This window comes from Erigeron canadensis, chromosome 3 (genome assembly GCF_010389155.1).
Source record: "Erigeron canadensis isolate Cc75 chromosome 3, C_canadensis_v1, whole genome shotgun sequence".
NCBI lineage: Eukaryota > Viridiplantae > Streptophyta > Magnoliopsida > Asterales > Asteraceae > Erigeron > Erigeron canadensis.
In genome coordinates, this window is record NC_057763.1 from 35,752,900 (window position 1) to 35,771,245 (window position 18,346).

The window sequence follows — 18,346 nt, forward strand, 5'->3', positions numbered from 1 at the left end:
ACCACGTTTGAGGGGATATAGATATAGAATTAGAGCCTAACCCGCTAAACTATGAAAAAACATAAACCTAACTATCAAATCATCATCTTTCTAAACGCTACAGCTACCAGTCTGTCCAAAAATCAAACCCGGAGGAAACACCGCAGCCATTTGCAAAGCGAGCGTCGTTATGGAAATTGGTGAGGAAATAGGATAATGATGAAACACCGCGTCGTTTATGACAAAGGAACCGAAGTTTATGGCAAAGGAACCAACGTACTTTGACATTTTAAAGGAAGTAGAGGAAATAAGACATGATGAGGTAGAATGGCGGGGGAAGCTAAAGCCCCACAAGAAAGGAAGTGATGAGTTTCTGATGGATATGGTGCTTGCTAATAGATTATCACCTAACCCTAACATCAATAAAGAATACCTTAAGCTCCTACCAGAATACCTCCATGAGAAGTATAACGCACTTGAATACTTGTCATATCGGTATTTACCTGATTTTAGTAACCAGTCCAACTTTGCTTTGCATCCTACTCCTGATCGTATGGCCATGGGAGGCCCGGAGGGGTGCAAGCAAGACATCCGTCCGGGGCACAATTTTGAGGGGACACAAAAATTTTAAATTTTTTATATATTATATTATATATGTAAAGGTTTTAGGTAAAATAAAACAACTATTAAAATAAAACAAATAAACAATATATGTAAAAGTATAATATTATAATGTCTATCATTTTGTTAATGTTATAATGTCTCAGTTATATAAAAAAATTTTGCTTATATAGTTGGATTCCTTAGAGTTGGGGGCATTTCTTTTCTAGGTTCGAACTGGGCACTTGATTTCTCCGCCACTGTGTATGGCTATCATGGGACAACAATATTGCACCGTGAAAACAAACCACTTTTTGGTTAACTTGACTACTCTTACACGACGACCCGACCCGCCAGGCACACTTTTTTTTTTTCCTTTGGGGCATATATGACCCTGGTATACCCGTATAAGGCTGGCATAACAGGTCACACGAAACCTGTTAAGACACGAACCTGTTAAGGTCAAACACGAACACGACCTGTTAACTAATCGTGTCATTTTTTTCAAACACGAACACGACACGAAAATTAACAGGTGCACCTGTTAAGACCTATTAAGGAACCTGTTAACATGTATTTTATAGAATTCTTGACTAATATTGGGGAAAAAAAACTTAAGGATACAAAAACTTGTACAAATCTCAACTATTTTATAACGACAATAATCCTTAAATTACAAAAGTTCATAAATATCTTACCTTATAAAAATCATATATCAAATCATAATATCAATTCTTGGTATTTTATATATACGTATAATCTTAACATGTCTTAACAGGTCCTAACAGGTCCGAATTTGTAAAGACACGAATCTTAACAGGTCTTAAAAGGTCCGGACCTGTTAAGACACGAAACCTGTTAAGGTCAAACACGAAACCTGTTAAGAACAGGTCGTGTCGTGTCGTGTTAACAGGTTCCGTGTCAAAATTGCCAGCCTTATACCCGTATATCACTATCATTTGAGTAATTAATTAATTATATACATATATGTATGTATATTTTTCAAATTCTATATATATTAGCTGATAATGATCTAGGTCTGACATGGCCCTGCTAATTTCATCTTACTAATATGCATGTATAGGTGTCGATTCATCGGGAAAAAATAATATCACCATTTGACAATGTGCCAAATCATCTTATGCTGTATATATTTCCATTCATTCTCACAAGTTTCTTTATATATCTATATTTTGCTTTGTAATTTTTTCACATGTATGATGAATAAATGCTGTTTTTTACTAATTTATAATAATTTATTAATTGTTTTAGGGGTGTTAGTACTCAGGAACCATACGAGTGGTTCTGCAATAAAAGGTGTGGCTTTACACTTGTATTTTTTCATATCTTATCACTTTCACACACATATATATACACTTATTTAATGGTGATTGAATTTATGTAGGACTGATAGTGTTGAAGGTCATGAGTATTGTCAAAGGTCGGGTACGAGTACGGGTTTTCTTGCCATCTCTTGAGCATGGTATTCACGCGATGCAGCAATGACAGTGACACTGATGCGGTGACATCGACGAATGGTGGCGGCAGATGCGTCAAGTGGTGTAAGTATTTTAAATAAAGATATTTGATTTAAAAGAGTAGTGGATATCTTTTAGAAGATAATGGAATGATTGTTTAAGTTAATTCATTAAGGGTAAAATGGTAATTTCACATGTCCCAAAAATCTTAACTTTTCAACATGGGGGTATAATTTTTATATAGTAGTATAGATTTATTGTTTGTTGACCAGGTAAAAATATCGGGTTGGCCGGTTAATTGGGTTGGTAGGTTGGCAGGTTGATCTTAGTTCAAATAGGTTAAGAGTTGTTGGGTCGAATGGGTTGGTGGGTTCACCTATTTAATATGATATATTTTCAGAGGCAAGGGTGTAGTGTCAATCTTGTGGCAAATTGGCAAGTTTTTAGCCAATTACGAGCCGACATATGGCAATGCCAAAAACTAACCAAAACTTGTCAAAACTTGCCAGAAGTAAGGGTGTAGATGCATAAACGTTGCCAATTTGCCGATTAAAAATAAGATGTATATCTAGCCGATGTTTACTTGCCAACTTGCCAAAAGCTCTTCTCCCAACGTTCACTTGCAACATCCAACGTTCACTAGCATCGGCCAAAACATGTCGATGAAGGTTGCCAAAAGTAGTCGATTCAACTTGCCAAAAGTAGTCGATACAAGTGCTATAGTGTTGCCAATTCACCGAAGCTTGCGCCGATAAAACAAGCCGACTACACCCTTCCCCCTCAGGTTGATGGATAGACATGTTAACCTGAAATATGAACCCGAACCTGACCTTGAGAAAATCAGGTTGGTGGGTTGACGGGTTAACAGGTCGAGAACCCTACCTTGGTTATGTTGTGTTGATTTCAAGTCGAATTTTAGGCTAGGTCGAGTATCGATAACATGAATATATATAAAACTTTAAGTGTTAAAAGTTGTTTTAACATTATCTTGGATTTCATACTAAAATTTCTCTTGATATAATATAAGACGTATATTTTAATGTGTGATACAAGTTTATTTTATAATCCGGTCACCGACCGGGTATTAAGCTAGTTAGGGCGTGGTTGGCAGTTATAAACATCAAATCATTTCATGGGATCACTGACTGACTTTACTATCTAAAACCAGCATCCGGGAAAGAAAAACACACATACACATAGGGAGAGGCGTTAAAAGATTGGAAATAAAATAAATTAGAAAAAATGGCAAAGCTGTTTTTAAACCAAGCGAAAGAATACGTCAAGACACGTCCAGGTTATCCACAACAGCTGTTTGATTTCATCTCCTCAAAAACGCCATGCCACGATCTCGTTTGGGATGTCGGAACCGGCAGTGGTCAGGCTGCTATCTCTGTAAGTCCCCCTTCCTTTTTATCACCTCCTAATATATCTATTTTAATAATAGTGATGATCTATATCTATTACTGTACTTAATCATCAGGAAGTTTTTGTACTAATTAATCAATTAAAAACTTTATAAATATCGAGATTTTCTGTCAGATATCATGGTTAGATTACTATGACCCAATCCGCTTGTGCGGACCGGCTAGGATCCAGTTTGTGTACGAATTACTTTATAGATCTGTTTTTGTATTTACATCAATTAAGTTTGGATTTTTAATTTTGTATCTCATATTTTTGATCATTAGTTTTTCTCCTTACTCTCCTTAATATCATCAATCATTAAAAAAAAGTTAGGGGGTGTTTGGCCTAGCTTTTATAAAATGGCTTATGCTTATAAAAAATATAAGTAGCTTATGGCTTTTTTGCTTTAAGTTTATAAGCTTTTTTGTAGTGTTTGGATTAGCTTATGGCTTTTGAAAGGAAAATGAAGGGAAATAAGCTAAAAAGCTTGGCAAAGATGGCTTTTCAAAAATGGCTTATATAAGCTAATAAGCCTAAGCAAATAAGCCCACACAAACACTAAAAAGTAGCTTATTTTACTTTCATAAGCAAATAAGCAAAAAAGCCATGAAAATAAGCTAACCCAAACACCCCCTTAGAATATATATTGAATATATCAGCTATAACTTTAAAAAATAATAAGCACAAAAGTAAGTCTTTCAAATGCTTTATAATGTAGCTTGCCAGCATATACAAGAGTGTGATTGGAACAGATACCAGTAGCAAACAAATAGAATTTGCTCCTAAGCTCCCAAATGTCCATTACAAATGTACTTCTGCCAATATGTCCATTTCTGAACTAGAAGAGAAGATTGGAATAGAGTCCAGTGTTGATCTAGTCACAGTAGCTCAAGCTCTCCATTGGTTTGCTAATGATAGTTTTTTTGATCAAGTCAAAAGGGTACTCAAGAAACCAAATGGTGTAATCGCGGCATGGTGTTACACTACTCCAGTGATTGATGATCTATTCGACCCCGTGTTTAATAGGTTTTACGCGGAATCACAACCTTATTGGGATTCGTTACGTGGATTGGTAGATGACAAGTATAAGACTCTCAAGTTTCCTTTTGAGCCCGTGGATGGATGTGATGACACCGGCCCGTTTGAATTTAAAACCGTGCAGTTGATGAGTTTGGATGACTTCTTTACGTACATTAAGTCATGGTCGGGTTACCAGACCGCAAAAGAAAAGGGTGTCGAGTTACTTAACAGTGATGTGGTTGAGGAATTCACGAAAGCTTGGAATGAAGAAGGGAATGGACAGAAAAGTGTTACCTATCCGGTTTATCTAAGGATTGGTAAAGCATAGGATTCTGTTTAAACGCCCCATTTTAAGTAATAAAGTTCATTTGGCATATTGGATTGTTATATTTCATAATTAAACATCAGATTGTGAAGTATTTTCTCATGGATGTAACATAAATATTGTAGCCTGTTTTTCAAAGTTGTATAATAATGACAAAATGTCATGCTCTGACCATAATATTCATAATCTAAGATTACAACTTATTTGTTTTTTAAACATTTGTTATAAATTAATAGTTATTTACCGTTCCAAAAAAATATTTAAAATCTGTTCTTATTGAGTCATTTTCTTTGTTATCAAAATGATATTGCTTTGATAACTAAATGGCTTAATTAGTTTTAGATAATATTCATAATCTAAGATTACAACTAAATTGCTTTGTTATCAATTGAAGATCGGTGATGCCAACGCCGGACTTAGCTAATTTAGCGATGGACGGTGTTCCATCATCGGGCTTACTACTTTTACAAAATTCTTTGGCTAAAATACTAAAAACACCAAATACCTTGAAATTATTACTATCCCTACAAATAATTCTGGCTTAATTAGTAAGTTAGTATGACTTCAAAGTCTTAGTTAGACAACAACTTATTTGGTCGTCTAAAATGGATAAATTACAAAGTACTCGTACATAGATATTTTAAACAATAAAACCATTAATGAATAATTATCAATAGATTTACAGAGGATGGTATTACACATATGTGCAAAGTCAATATGGCTTTGTAATTCATGAATTATCATTGGAAATTTGTATAACAATAGGTAGTTGTGGCCTAAGGGATTCGCGACTCATTAGTTAAGTTTTAGAACTTAATAAAATCCAGCAGAACTTGAATTTCATTTATTACATTTGTAATAGTGGATTATTGAAGGGTTTTCAAAGTCCTGAGTTTCATCCCAGACATGCGTGGTTTGAGTTCTGTATATTGCCTTATTGGATGTCACCATGATGTCATTCGTTAACTACAAACTAATAACTTGTTTAAAAAAACAAATATTAAAATAGGTAGTTATGATATTTAAAGAGATAAATAAATAAACAAAAAAGAAATTAGAAATGTAGTGTTGGTCGAAAAAGAAACGAGAGCTACTTATTTAACATTTTGTCCCCTTTTAGATTTATTTTTTATAAGTTTTCTAAGTTTGCCCCCTTTGAAATTTTTTCCTGGTACCGTCTCTGTGGCCCACCACTGCCTCGTCCATCTTCTCCCTATCTGCGAACGAGACAACTTTCGATGAGAATGACGAGCTCACTAGCATTAACGTCCTTTTACGACGAGGACGAAGCGAACATGGACGAGCTCGTCCTCTTACTACTACGAGCGACCTTATAGTTTTTATTCTCGTATAAAAATTGTGCCCGCTTTCAAAAGTTACTGATTCTTAATGGGTGAGAATTTGGCATGTCTATATTCGATATCAGTGAGATGCCGATCACATTATTTACCCATAAATAAAGATGGTCTTAGCAACATGATCTAATACGATCCACTTATTTTAAGATCATCTTTATTCTTTGAACAAAAAACATGTCAAGTCTTCCCACAATACCATGCACCATTACCACCATAGTAGTAAATTTACGTTTTACCCAATGTATACAAAACCAAGGTTTTCCATAAATTGAGATAATCATACGAGTAATCATTTAACGGAAGTGCTAATTGAGAAGATACCCACTAAGTTTCTAAGTGTTATTAAGTATTAGGTTTCAAATCCTGACAAATGATGTTATTTACATTTCATTAAATAAAATAAGAGTAGAATATGATTTGCTGTTAGAAAAAAAAAGAATAATAAAAACTAAGCACTATACGATTTCTAGCTCAAAGCATTTGCTGAAAATGTTTAATAGGCTAAAATTTCTTTTAAAAAAAAATGTTAATAATGAAAAGTTTTTATCCATTTTATAAAGACAAAGTAAATAAATAACTAACACCTCTTACATTAGTGTACTCACGCCAGTTTGACTCTTGATAATGTCTTAAAAAGTTTGATTTCGTATAATTCAATTTATATGCAACAACTTATCTTTAAACTAGTAAGTATTGTAAAAAATCGGACATGAGGTCCATACATCTTTTTGTGTGTGTTTTTTATATTCCATTTTTTGATACATATATTATACTTATCTTTCAACTTAATTGAAATTTCAACCATTACGATTTCAGTTTATCTACAGGATATATGTTTGGGAGAAAATTAATTATAAATAGTACCAAATTACTGATAATAGAGTATTAGAATAACTTGATACTTGTCTATATTATTTTTTTTGTGATGTTTGTCTATTCTTGTTTAAGGACAATTTTGTAGCGTGTTCTTGAGCTTTTATTTATAAGAATGTTTTTATAACTATATGTGAAATTAGATAATTTATCAGAATTTTGGCATATATAAAAAAAATATGATATGACAACTGATTATGCAATTAAAAGTGTAAAGCGTTAGACAATCCTATATTAAAGATTAAAGATATGTCGTCATCATCATCATCATATATAAAGCTCACAAATCTAAATATTTAACATGAAAACGGCTCGTTTAATATTTGATTTTGATGGTTTGAGTTATATCTCTGAGTATATATAAGAGAAATATGTTAAATTGATTTAATACACAAGACAACAACTAAGACGCCAAATAACACATAGCTTGAAAGAGGGCACAATCATATCGTAAGGAAATATCAGCACAAAATAATTCCACCATCAACCCAATATTTAGAATTAAAAGTGAACTAGCACAAAACCACCTAAGAAGACACATCCTACTTTAATTTATTGATGATGATAGAATGTTTATGTGTTAAACACTGGAGTCAACAACCGCTGACCGACATTATCATGTCATTTTGACCCAAATCAAGTTGATATATATGTCGCCACCAGCTCTTGAAAGACTTTGTACCATTCATAACTCAAAGTCAACTGTTAAATTCTTGATCATGACAATCGTGTAATTCATGAATACAAACAAGTTTTTTCCAAAACACTCCAGCATTGACTAACAGTAGGAGTAACACGTTATTGACCCACAAGCTTTTTTTGTATGTGGCCACTATCTCTTGAAAGACTTTGTATGATCATTGACTGACTCCAAGTCTATTATGAATTAAATGTCTAGTGGAATCAAGTAAATATATACATAAGTATACGTTCATAAAAGTTTAAGGTATACGTTTTGTTATAAAGGTGCCCCATTCCTCCTGATTCTGAATTATAAAACATCTACTCTATCTTAATTACTCCAAAATGGAAACCGCTATCATTGTCAATTTCACAATATTATACATGTTCTTTCAAGCATATGGCTCAAGCAGCAACAACACCACAATCACCGCATACTCAAACATTACATGTACCCAAAGAGAGCGACAATCATTGCTTTTATTCAGACAAGGTCTGGTAGATGAATCAAATCGGTTGTCAACATGGACCGGAGAAGAATGTTGTGAGTGGCAAGGTGTTGGGTGTGACAAAAGAAAAGGTCATGTTGTCAAACTTGATCTTCAATGTCCATTGTCTTTCACGGATGACTATACTTTTCACAAAAGCAACTGTTTCAAAGGTAAGGTAAGTTCTTCTTTACTTGACTTGAAGCATTTGCGTTACTTGGACCTGAGCATGAACAATTTCTCGGGACAAAATATTCCTGAATTCCTTAGGTCTTTCAAGTATTTGGAATACCTTAACCTCTCTTACTCAGGTTTTAGTGGTGCGGTCCCTCATCTAGGAAATCTCTCGAGGTTACAAAATCTTTATCTTAATGATAACGATTTGATGGTAAAGAATGATTTGGGGTGGGTCTCATTGTTGTCGTCGTTAAAGCACTTAGATTTCTCAGGGATAACAATCGGTAACCATATTGATTGGTTCCATCCAGCTAACATGTTACCCTCTTTGCTTACACTAAACTTGGCCATGTGTGACATCCATATCCCCGCCACAAAGTTGATCAATTTCACTTCTCTCAATTCACTAGATCTCTCTTCCAATGGTATCAACTCCACCATTCCTGTCTGGTTATCAAACCTTACTGGCCTCGTGCATCTAAACCTTAGAAATAACAGCTTCCATGGGGGAATACCTGATTCCATTCGAACCTTGAACTCTATTTCTTCCATCGACCTTTCATGGAATCAATTGTCTGGTCCGGTACCTCCCTCACTTGGTGGTCTATCATCTTTAAAACTACTCGATCTTTCTGTTAATCAATTGAGTGGGAGCATACCTGGAAGCATTGGACTACTCACGAGGCTACAATATCTCTTTCTTCAATATAATGAATTTAGTGGGAACATTCCCACTAGTTTTGGTCAACTTTCAAACCTCCATTCCCTTTTTCTTGATGGTAATGAATTGACTGGGAACATTCTCGCTAGTCTTGGTCAACTTTCAAACCTCCAAACCCTTTTTCTTGATGGTAACCTATTGAGTGGGGTTGTTTCTGAAATTCACTTCACAAAACTCTACAATCTAACTATATTGGGGTTGTCTGGTAATTCATTGATGACGTTTAATGTGAGCCCTCATTGGATTCCTCCCTTCCAATTGAAGTATTTTGATGCAAGCTCCTGCAACATAGGACCCCAATTCCCAAATATTCAAACATCAACAGCTCTTGGGTTTTTATATCTTAGAAATTCGGGTATAAGAGATACAATACCAGAATGGTTTCAGAATATCTCCTCTCATCTTCAGCGTTTGGATCTGTCCAACAACCAGATCCATGGAGATCTGGCACAAATAATAGCAAACAACACAGGTATACAATTACTTTCCGAAAATCTGTCATTAATAACGATAAAAAGTCTTATTTTTGTTTGAATTTATATATTTTTTAGCTTCTTTGTTTGAACGAAATTAAGAATATATTATAAAACGAGCTCGTCTACCTTTTACCCTGTCAATGGGCCGGGTCTTAGATCCATTTTTAAGCACTTTTGGGTCACGGTTCTTGCGGGGCAGGGCCGGTTCTAGACCCGTGCTCATCCCTAACTTTGTGTATACATTTATTTATTTGACAGTAAACTAATACGGAGTATATAATTCTTTCAGAAATTCTTTTTGTCTTTCTTGTTATGAATTATTTGAAAAAATACTTATTTTTAATTAAATTCTAACTTACTAATCTTAAATAATAATTTTGAGAATATGACACTAAAGTTTAAGTTAAACTCTCTAAGCTTTACAATAGAATTTAAAATTATACGAACAATTTTCAATTTCTCTGTATGGAAAAATTTCTTTACATTTTATAGATAGTTTTTAATATGTGATTTCATCATTAGAAATTATAAAATTGTACTTATAAAATACTAAGTTTGTAATTAAATAAAATAATTGTGTAAATGATAAAGTGTGCCTAAATGTTTAAGGAAGGATAACTGAATATTCATGTTATAAAGATATATTAGTCCATTGTGGTTTGGATATGTGGTAAATATTTTACCTTTTGGAGGTCGGAGGTCTTTTTCTACCGGTTATGTAGAACCTGGAGTAATGTCTCTACTTAAGTAAATATAACGTTTGTCTACATCTTAACTTACTCATATAAGGGCATCCACAATGGTAGGTTGATAAATGACTTTTTTTTATACAAAAAAGCTATTGAAAAGCTTTTTATCATTGGGATGAATGACTTTTTTCTTCAAAAGGTTGATACTCTTCAACCTATTGAAACAAAAGCTTTTTACACACTCAATGTAATAAAAGAAAGTGGAGGGAAAGAGGTTTTGAAAGTTATATTGTTTTAATAATGATGTGATAAATAAAAAAAAAACTATTAATAGTTTTTTACCATTGAAGATGCTCTAATGTTGAGCCAAAACGATTGTGGACAACTTTTTATTTCTTTCTAGTCTATTCACACCATCAAAATCTGGATTAAAAATGATGTGTTAGAGATTTAAAAAAATGGCGTTGAATGAAACTTGATTTAATTAATATATTTAAGAATTATTCTAGTGTCAAATATTCGGAAAGTTAATGATATTTTCAAAATAAAATGTATTGTTAGATAAATACAAATAAGAAACCATAAAAATTCAAATGTAAAAATATAAAAGACACAAACTATTAATTTGATGTTTAACAAATATCAAACTTATTCGAATAATATAAAATACATTTATGCAAAATTTCATTGCAATCAATACAGGAAATAGAATAGAAAGATTTCTAAACTTTCATTTGTACATGATTAGTATATTAGTTATTTATGTAACAATTTAAATTTTTATACGGTTGGTGGATTATTAAACTGTAGTTAACTCATAGATATACGTGGAATTTTGTTTTAATATAGATGTTAACAAATTTATTTTCATATATCGATTAACATAATTTGTATTTTTAAGATTGTGAATATAAATTATTATAAGGATTGGATTGCTATAATTAGTTGAAATGTAGATTAGTTTTATTATTTTTTGTGGAGATATATTTTTAATATTTTAATTATTATTCGTAATAAACAAGAAAAACTAAAAAGTGCTAATTATATTTATAATTAAGAGTAAATTACTAAAATGGTATATGTGGTTTGGTTGAAATGACTAGTTTCATACATGCAAAGATCAAATTACGCTAATGATACCTATGGTTTACCATTTAGAACTCGAACCATTCCTCGCAATGACGATTGTTAGTTGTGTCATTAAATAGCTCCACGTGTCTTGCATGTGAGGTATGAAACATGTAATATTCGTAATTTATCAAACTACATGTATCATTTGTGTAATTTACACTGAGTTTGTGTACTATTATATATTAGTAAATGAACTACACAAAATTTGTTTACTAATATATAAATTTTGAACTAGACTAATGATTGGTCCAACCCAAGCCATATTAACTTGTATTATAAAATTTAACTACACTAATGGTTGCCCCATCAGGTCTTGAAGTTGTCAATCTTGGGAACAACCGTTTTAATGGAAGCATTCCAGCGCACTTATGTGAGCAGCTTAGTTTAAAAGTAATGGATTTATCCAATAATAACTTATCTGGAGTTCTTCCCATGTGCTTAGGAAACTTGATTCAATTAGAGGCGATCGATCTTACAAATAACACTATAACGGGAGATATTCCAAGCTCATTAGGTTCTTTATCACAGCTTCGGTCCTTGCATTTGCACAACAACAAATTTCAGGGCAATATTCCGTTAGCTTTACATAACTTGATAGGCTTAGAAACCCTTGATTTAGGGAACAATTTGTTGACATGTAATATCCCTTCTTGGATTGGAAAAAGGCTATCGAAGCTTAGAATCTTGAATCTCCAATCGAATAAGTTAAAGGGTAAGATTCCAACCGAACTTTGTCAAATTAATCATCTTCAACATTTAAACCTGGCAAATAATAGTATAACAGGAAATATCCCTCATTGCTTTTGTAATTTAACTGGTATGATTATGAGTGACTTCAACTTCACATATGATGGCTATGGATATGAAGAAAATGTCGAGGCATACATAAAGGGTATTCAATTGAAGTATACCAAGACAACCAGGTTTCTTATATCCTTAGATCTCTCGAACAACAAAATTGATGGCGAAATTCCTGATGTATTGACGAAGCTTATATCATTAAAAAATTTAAATCTTTCGAGAAACATGTTAAGTGGACACATTCCAAAAAACATTGGAAATATAAAGTCAATTGAATCTTTAGATTTGTCGACAAATAAGTTGTCAGGTCAAATTCCTCCAAGTATGGGTAGCTTGATCTTTCTAAGCTACTTAAACTTATCATTCAATAAACTATTTGGTCCAATACCAGTTGGAAATCAGTTTAATACTTTTAATGATCCTACAATCTATGAAGGGAACAACAGACTATGTGGAAAACCACTGCCAAGGAATTGCAAGGAAAGCAATTTATTATACACTCATGTTGGTGATGGTGAAAGTAAAGATAGTTCACACGGTTTGTCATGGTTTTATACCGGTATGGTCTCGGGTTTCGTTATCGGATTTATAGGATTTATTGGTAGCTTGCGCTTTGTTAGGATTTGGAGGATAATTTACTTTGAAATGTTAGAGAATGTTTGCAGGTGGCTAACTATTTCAATTCTAGTGACTCTTTCTCGAACTAAGAGGAAGTCTTTCTAATGAGGTATGATTGGATTTACAAACATTTTTTTTTATTAATTTAATGTTTCATGTTGTGGTTTGCTTATCAAATGAAAAGAGGTATCTTTTTTGGTTCAGAATTAATCTTTGACAAGGTTATTTTGGTCACCTTAAACTGATGTGAAGATTCTACAAGATTATGCTTGAAGAAGCCATAGTTTAGTGTTTTATAAAAAGTAAGTTTTACCGTGTATGATTGGGTTTACTATGACTTTACCCAATGGATTGTTTGTACTATAATTATGTACTAGATTTAAATCCCGCGAAAAATGCAGGCATGTTTAACAAATTTTTTTCCAGTAATTTCAATAAGATAATTAATTAATATTTAAGTAGGTAAACTGTAACACGGTTTCGATAGACGATTTTACAAATCAATTCTATCAATATATTATGCGTTATTGTCAAATATGTTTGTTTAATGAATGATACAAACAGTAGGTAAATTGTAACTTATACTATTTGTGTGGTTTTTGAAATTTCTATATATAAATATTTATATATAGAGAATATAAGAAAAAAGTTTATATAATAACATTGTCAATATGCAAAATTTCAAAATTATATTGTCATCAAACAAAAATAAATATCAAATTGCCTTAAATGGGAACAAAGCACTAATTGTACATTTCGGGAGAAATTAAAATTGCTGGCAAACTTAAGCTATAATATCAAACTAAATTCACAAGGCTTAATCATCAAGATGTGATTTTACAATAAAGCTTACTCGGACAATCACTTTCAGAGCACTACACTTATACAATTAGTCTTTATAATCTCAAAGATACAAATTGAACACAACCCATATCTCTATGGATACAAAACATGAAATTAGTTGCATACGATCTCAAAAGCTCCTGGTCCATTTAACTCTATTTGAAATGTCAGACGACAAAGTCATGGCCAGTAGCTCAAACAACTCTTCATCAGGAACAGTTCCAATATGTGAAATAAAATAAAGATGAAAACTTATATCTTAATAACAACCAATTAAGAGTAGGAAGAAAAGAGCATACTAAATCATAAAATCACTCACTACTAAGGAAAAGACCAAAACAAAATCACTTACTACTAAGGAGAAGACCAAAACAGTTTTATAGCAAAACAACTTGTTTAATAATTAACCCAATACATATACATGGTTAGATATATATTGTAATGCACGCATATATGATGACAGCTAAAACTCATAATAATATCTATGCAACAAATTCAATAGTAAATGTCAAATCTCTTCACACAAGCATCTACTCTGTACTCTGCCTACAAACACTTTGATATGTATTCAGAATAATTGACTAAAACTATGAGATGTAAGATCTATACTAACCCACCATTTTATGAAAAAGCCTAATTTAAAAACTAATAAATAGCAAAATGTGCAAGTCACGATAAAACTTCCAAAATAGGTAAGTTGAAACTGAAACTTGATCCGAGGCCTCGAGGGCATACACTATCTAGATTAAGGGTTGCACACCAATAAAGAGATTAGAGCCTTATAAACAATTATGTAATTTCAAAGTTATTCATTAGTATGCTTTCATGTCTTTATGTGTACCTCTTTGTAGCTTCTTTTACATTAGTGTGTGGCAAGCAAAATTTAAGCTACCATGATGCACCACAGGTCTACCAGTAGCAAGGGACCAATTCACCTGATACAAATGCAAAGAAATCAACATTTGGCATAAGATTAGTATGTCACATTAATGAAATTGCATAATATCAAGTGAGTGTATGCTAAAAGACATGATACCTTATTAGTGCCAGAGAATTGGCAACCGCACCAGTGACTTGTTAATCTATTTGATTAGTACAATACAACACCAAACTATTCAGCAATCTGCCATAAGGGATGCAGGTGAGGACTGCCCTCACCTAAACATCATCACCAATAAGTATTTTATGATTCTAAATTGGCCTCATGTAAGTTTGTAAGCCTATTTTACTAAACTGAGATATCGGCCACCACACACGATTACAAAGAATAGTCTAAAAAAGCAGTAGTTTCAAAAATAAGAAACAAAGTACTATCTTGATCAATAAACAAAATACTATCACATTCACCCATCATATATCATTTAGCTACTAAACATGAGTAGAAATCAATGTTTCTTACCTTCATAAACGACATAAATATGAAGGTTACCCTCTCATACACTATCATCTTGTGATCATCTTCTAAACAATCCACTTCACGAGATTCGGATGATCTAGCAGCCTTAAATAGTTGAATTTAGCACAACAATATTCAACAAAAAAATAGCTTAAGCTAAAAATTTCAAAATGACTTAAAGCTTAACACCGGGTTATGAGGCCAACACAAACCTGTTGTCCATCAGTGTAGCTTGGGATAAGTGATCCACCCCATATTTCTATTGATAAATGTTCAAATAATTTCTCTGTACAATATGTCAACACACCACCAATTATGTTTCATGCATATATGACATACACCTTATTCCTACATAAATAATGTGCACAATTCGTAGTGTAAAGGGGAAATAAAGCCTACCTATAGATATCGAGAAGAGATACATACACAAATATGGCCAAGAAGTCAGGCATTTTAGTAGAGTAGCTTCTCAAATACATTAACCACATTTTGTTCCCATCTACCATGATACAAGTCGAGGAGCTTCTCTACTGGTGTTAAACCTACACCATAGATATATACACATGCCGGCCTATAAGATTAACTGTTACATAGACATTAGGTTGGTGTGAAAACCTTCATGCCCCAACATTATAAATTATTTTTAAGAAACTACAGTTTTTGCTAATATCTTAGCTTTTTATAATAAACTGATACGGGAGGTCTAAGACATTAAGAATTCGTGTGCCCCCTTTTCTCACATTTAAAACAGAACACGAGCCATGAATTTGTGTCAAGACTTATCGTTTACCAACTATATTTCACTCCTTTATGGGTTGAGCAAATATGTATGAAATTCAAATGTTCAATCTATATTGACATTCATACATTATGAGAATAGTTGCCATGAATGTTAGATATATAGTCACCCTATTGTGCTTTTTGACAGAGTTCCACACCTTGTATTCCAAATAAACAATTCATAATGACATGAAGACATATGATGCATCAGTGGCAGTAATAACTAAATGAAAAGATAAAGGAATACCTTAGATACCCATGAAGACATATTATTAAGGTATTTGGATTATAAACTATTAATAATATCATGTTTTTGTAAGCATAATGAACACATTCACTATTTTTGAGGATTCAACCAACATGACTTGTTTCAACATGTACAAAAAAACCCTTGTTTCGACCATTTAGCCAAACCTAAGCATCTCGTCAACTTTACTCATTGAGCATTACTATTTAAGAGATCCAAATGAATTTATCACATATTCCTGATGGATATTGCTTTAGATATATCATTACCTGTCTAATGTGCACGAGTTGTTCTCCCATAAAAGAATATATGGCTGCTAGCTCTGCTTCAGAATTAGCAATAACTTGTCGAAGTTGAGCTGGACTCCTGTTTTCTGTACCGAATTCATTTTCCCAATTTCAGTTTGATTTGTGTCATTTGTATTCCGAAGTTGTGTGGAACTTGACCATTCTTCTTATCACCACCATCGGTTCTTCATCACAACTCTTTTTCCAATGCTATAATTCTTCTAAAACTGCAACTTCAGAAAAAATATGTGCGTAAGTTAACAACTGACCTCTTTTTCTGCCTCAGGTCTTATTAAAATCACATAACGAATCTTTTAAGAACTTAACTAATGCATTTCCTTCTTTAATCAAATCCCCATTGTTTTGGCTCAAACTGCAGCTTTAACTTTCAGCTTGATCACCCTAAAAAGACACCAAATATCAGCTTTAACAAACCCTTATTCATATTTATTATACCAAATGTAATATATGAGCTCAAAAATCAACCCATAAAAATCAACCAAATTAGACCCATTACCCAACCCACCCATTTTGCCACATCTCTAAATACACAATGTATCAAAGCTTAATAAACAGAGGCATTAATCTAAAAATATTTTGAGTTAAAAGATACATACACATACAGTTTATCTAACTTTAATCATCTTTTTACTACTACTTGAAATAAAAAAAATATATCAAAACTCAATTATAAAAACACAAGAATTTCAAGGAAGTCATCAATTCTTGACCTCAAAAAGATTGCTCTCATTATTACTTTTTTTTATAAACACTCAATTAAATCCAATAGTAGCAAAGTTAAACTCAGAATCTGGAAAAAAAAACAAACAACATACCTCTAAACAACAATAAAGAAATTAATTTCGAAATTAAAATACCTCAAATTTCTTTGCAGCATCTTGAATCTACAACAGTATATGAAGCATCCAAAATGCCACATGAAGATATATCCAAATCAAAATAAAACTTAAAAATAAATAATACCCACATGAAAATCTATGCTAAAACCAGATCGACCAACCAGATTTAAGTCTGATTAAACAAATCGATATTAGATGTATGTATACTTATAGATATACAAATGTATGGATATGTCAATTCCTCACATATCTTTGTAACCTTTAAAAGTCATAATCAGATTAAAAAAGAGAAACAAATAAAAAGGAGATGAGAAAAAGTAGAGAATAAGACTGCATTTTAGATCTCATAAGTATAATGTAAACTTTTTTTATTTTTTTCTTTTCATTCTCCCTCCACTCTTTCTCTTTCTCTTTCCACCTTCAAAAATCAAAAGGCCCGCTTCTTTTTTCATGTATATATGTCAGTTTCACACACTCAAAACACCACCAAATACACACTAATTTCATCTCACTCATGTCATAAATATGAACGGATTAGCTTACCAGCTTGACAACTAAGCAAATCTTATGTCACTAAATTTCCTTCTTTAGTAGTATAGAAAGATTTGATAATAGATAATAGGATGTGTATTATGACATTTTAAGAAAAGGTCATTAAAACATTTTTTGTATTATAAGAGGTTGATGTTATAAGAGGTTGATGTTAGTCTAAGTTGATGTTATATGTCTTCGGGTATTATTATAAGAGGTTGATGTTAGTCTAGGTTTCAATGGACTTGATCCATAATTCACTGGACTGGTCTAGTCACCTGGAGCCTCATGAAGATTTGTCCAGTTTTAAATGAAAACTAGTGAACGCCTTACTAGTATAGAAAATCTAAATGACTCTAGATGTCAGTTCACTGGGCTCCACTCCAATCAAGATCTATCTTACTAAAGACATTCTCACTGAAGTCTGAAAAAAAAAGACTGACTAAATGGCGGGGACCGGTAGCACTCTTACCTAATCGAAGATTGGAGAATTTGTCAATGTTACAAAACTTACAAATCTCAACACTGATTACGATGAATGACTTTTTAGCTTTACATCCTTTTATCCAGACAAACCATTTGT

At 32.6% G+C, this 18,346-nt stretch overlaps 2 protein-coding genes and 1 long non-coding RNA gene across 10 annotated transcripts; 2 read left to right on the forward strand and 1 right to left on the reverse strand.

Moving 5' to 3' along the window:
* The first annotated feature begins 3,193 nt into the window (after window positions 1–3,193).
* On the forward strand, window positions 3,194–5,022 carry LOC122592636 (putative methyltransferase DDB_G0268948). Its single transcript, XM_043764919.1, has 2 exons — window positions 3,194–3,449; window positions 4,180–5,022. Exons 1-2 carry the CDS (start codon window positions 3,300–3,302, stop codon window positions 4,807–4,809), a joined length of 780 nt encoding a protein of 259 aa, XP_043620854.1. The 5' UTR covers window positions 3,194–3,299; the 3' UTR covers window positions 4,810–5,022.
* Window positions 5,023–8,420: 3,398 nt separating this feature from the next.
* LOC122590838 (receptor-like protein EIX2) lies at window positions 8,421–13,185 on the forward strand. 8 transcript variants are annotated; one of them, XM_043763011.1, is made up of 4 exons: window positions 8,421–9,576; window positions 11,711–12,760; window positions 12,854–12,928; window positions 13,024–13,185. In XM_043763011.1, the coding sequence occupies exons 1-3, from the start codon at window positions 8,436–8,438 to the stop codon at window positions 12,922–12,924; spliced, it is 2,262 nt and encodes a 753-aa protein (XP_043618946.1). In that variant the 5' UTR covers window positions 8,421–8,435; the 3' UTR covers window positions 12,925–12,928; window positions 13,024–13,185. The 8 variants fall into 8 exon arrangements, with proteins under 8 accessions (XP_043618946.1, XP_043618947.1, XP_043618948.1 ...); XM_043763012.1 differs by having other exon boundaries at window positions 12,867–12,928; XM_043763013.1 differs by having other exon boundaries at window positions 11,711–12,323; window positions 12,648–12,928.
* Window positions 13,186–13,585: 400 nt separating this feature from the next.
* LOC122594358 lies at window positions 13,586–17,379 on the reverse strand. The gene is made up of 9 exons (XR_006322973.1): window positions 17,251–17,379; window positions 16,700–16,774; window positions 16,355–16,599; window positions 15,458–15,600; window positions 15,271–15,344; window positions 15,062–15,163; window positions 14,699–14,744; window positions 14,504–14,597; window positions 13,586–13,866 (listed from the first exon to the last, which is right to left on the reverse strand). It is a non-coding gene; the product is annotated as an uncharacterized LOC122594358 (long non-coding RNA).
* Window positions 17,380–18,346: the final 967 nt, after the last annotated feature.

Coding starts and splice junctions, on each gene's coding strand:
- LOC122592636 (XM_043764919.1), top strand. CDS start 3,300: ATGGCAAAGCTGTTTTTAAACCAAGCGAAAGAATACGTCAAGACACGT. Junction 3,450..4,179: donor GTGGTCAGGCTGCTATCTCT/GTAAGTCCCCCT, acceptor TTTATAATGTAG/CTTGCCAGCATATACAAGAG.
- LOC122590838 (XM_043763009.1), top strand. CDS start 8,436: ATGAACAATTTCTCGGGACAAAATATTCCTGAATTCCTTAGGTCTTTC. Junction 9,577..11,710: donor AATAATAGCAAACAACACAG/GTATACAATTAC, acceptor TTGCCCCATCAG/GTCTTGAAGTTGTCAATCTT.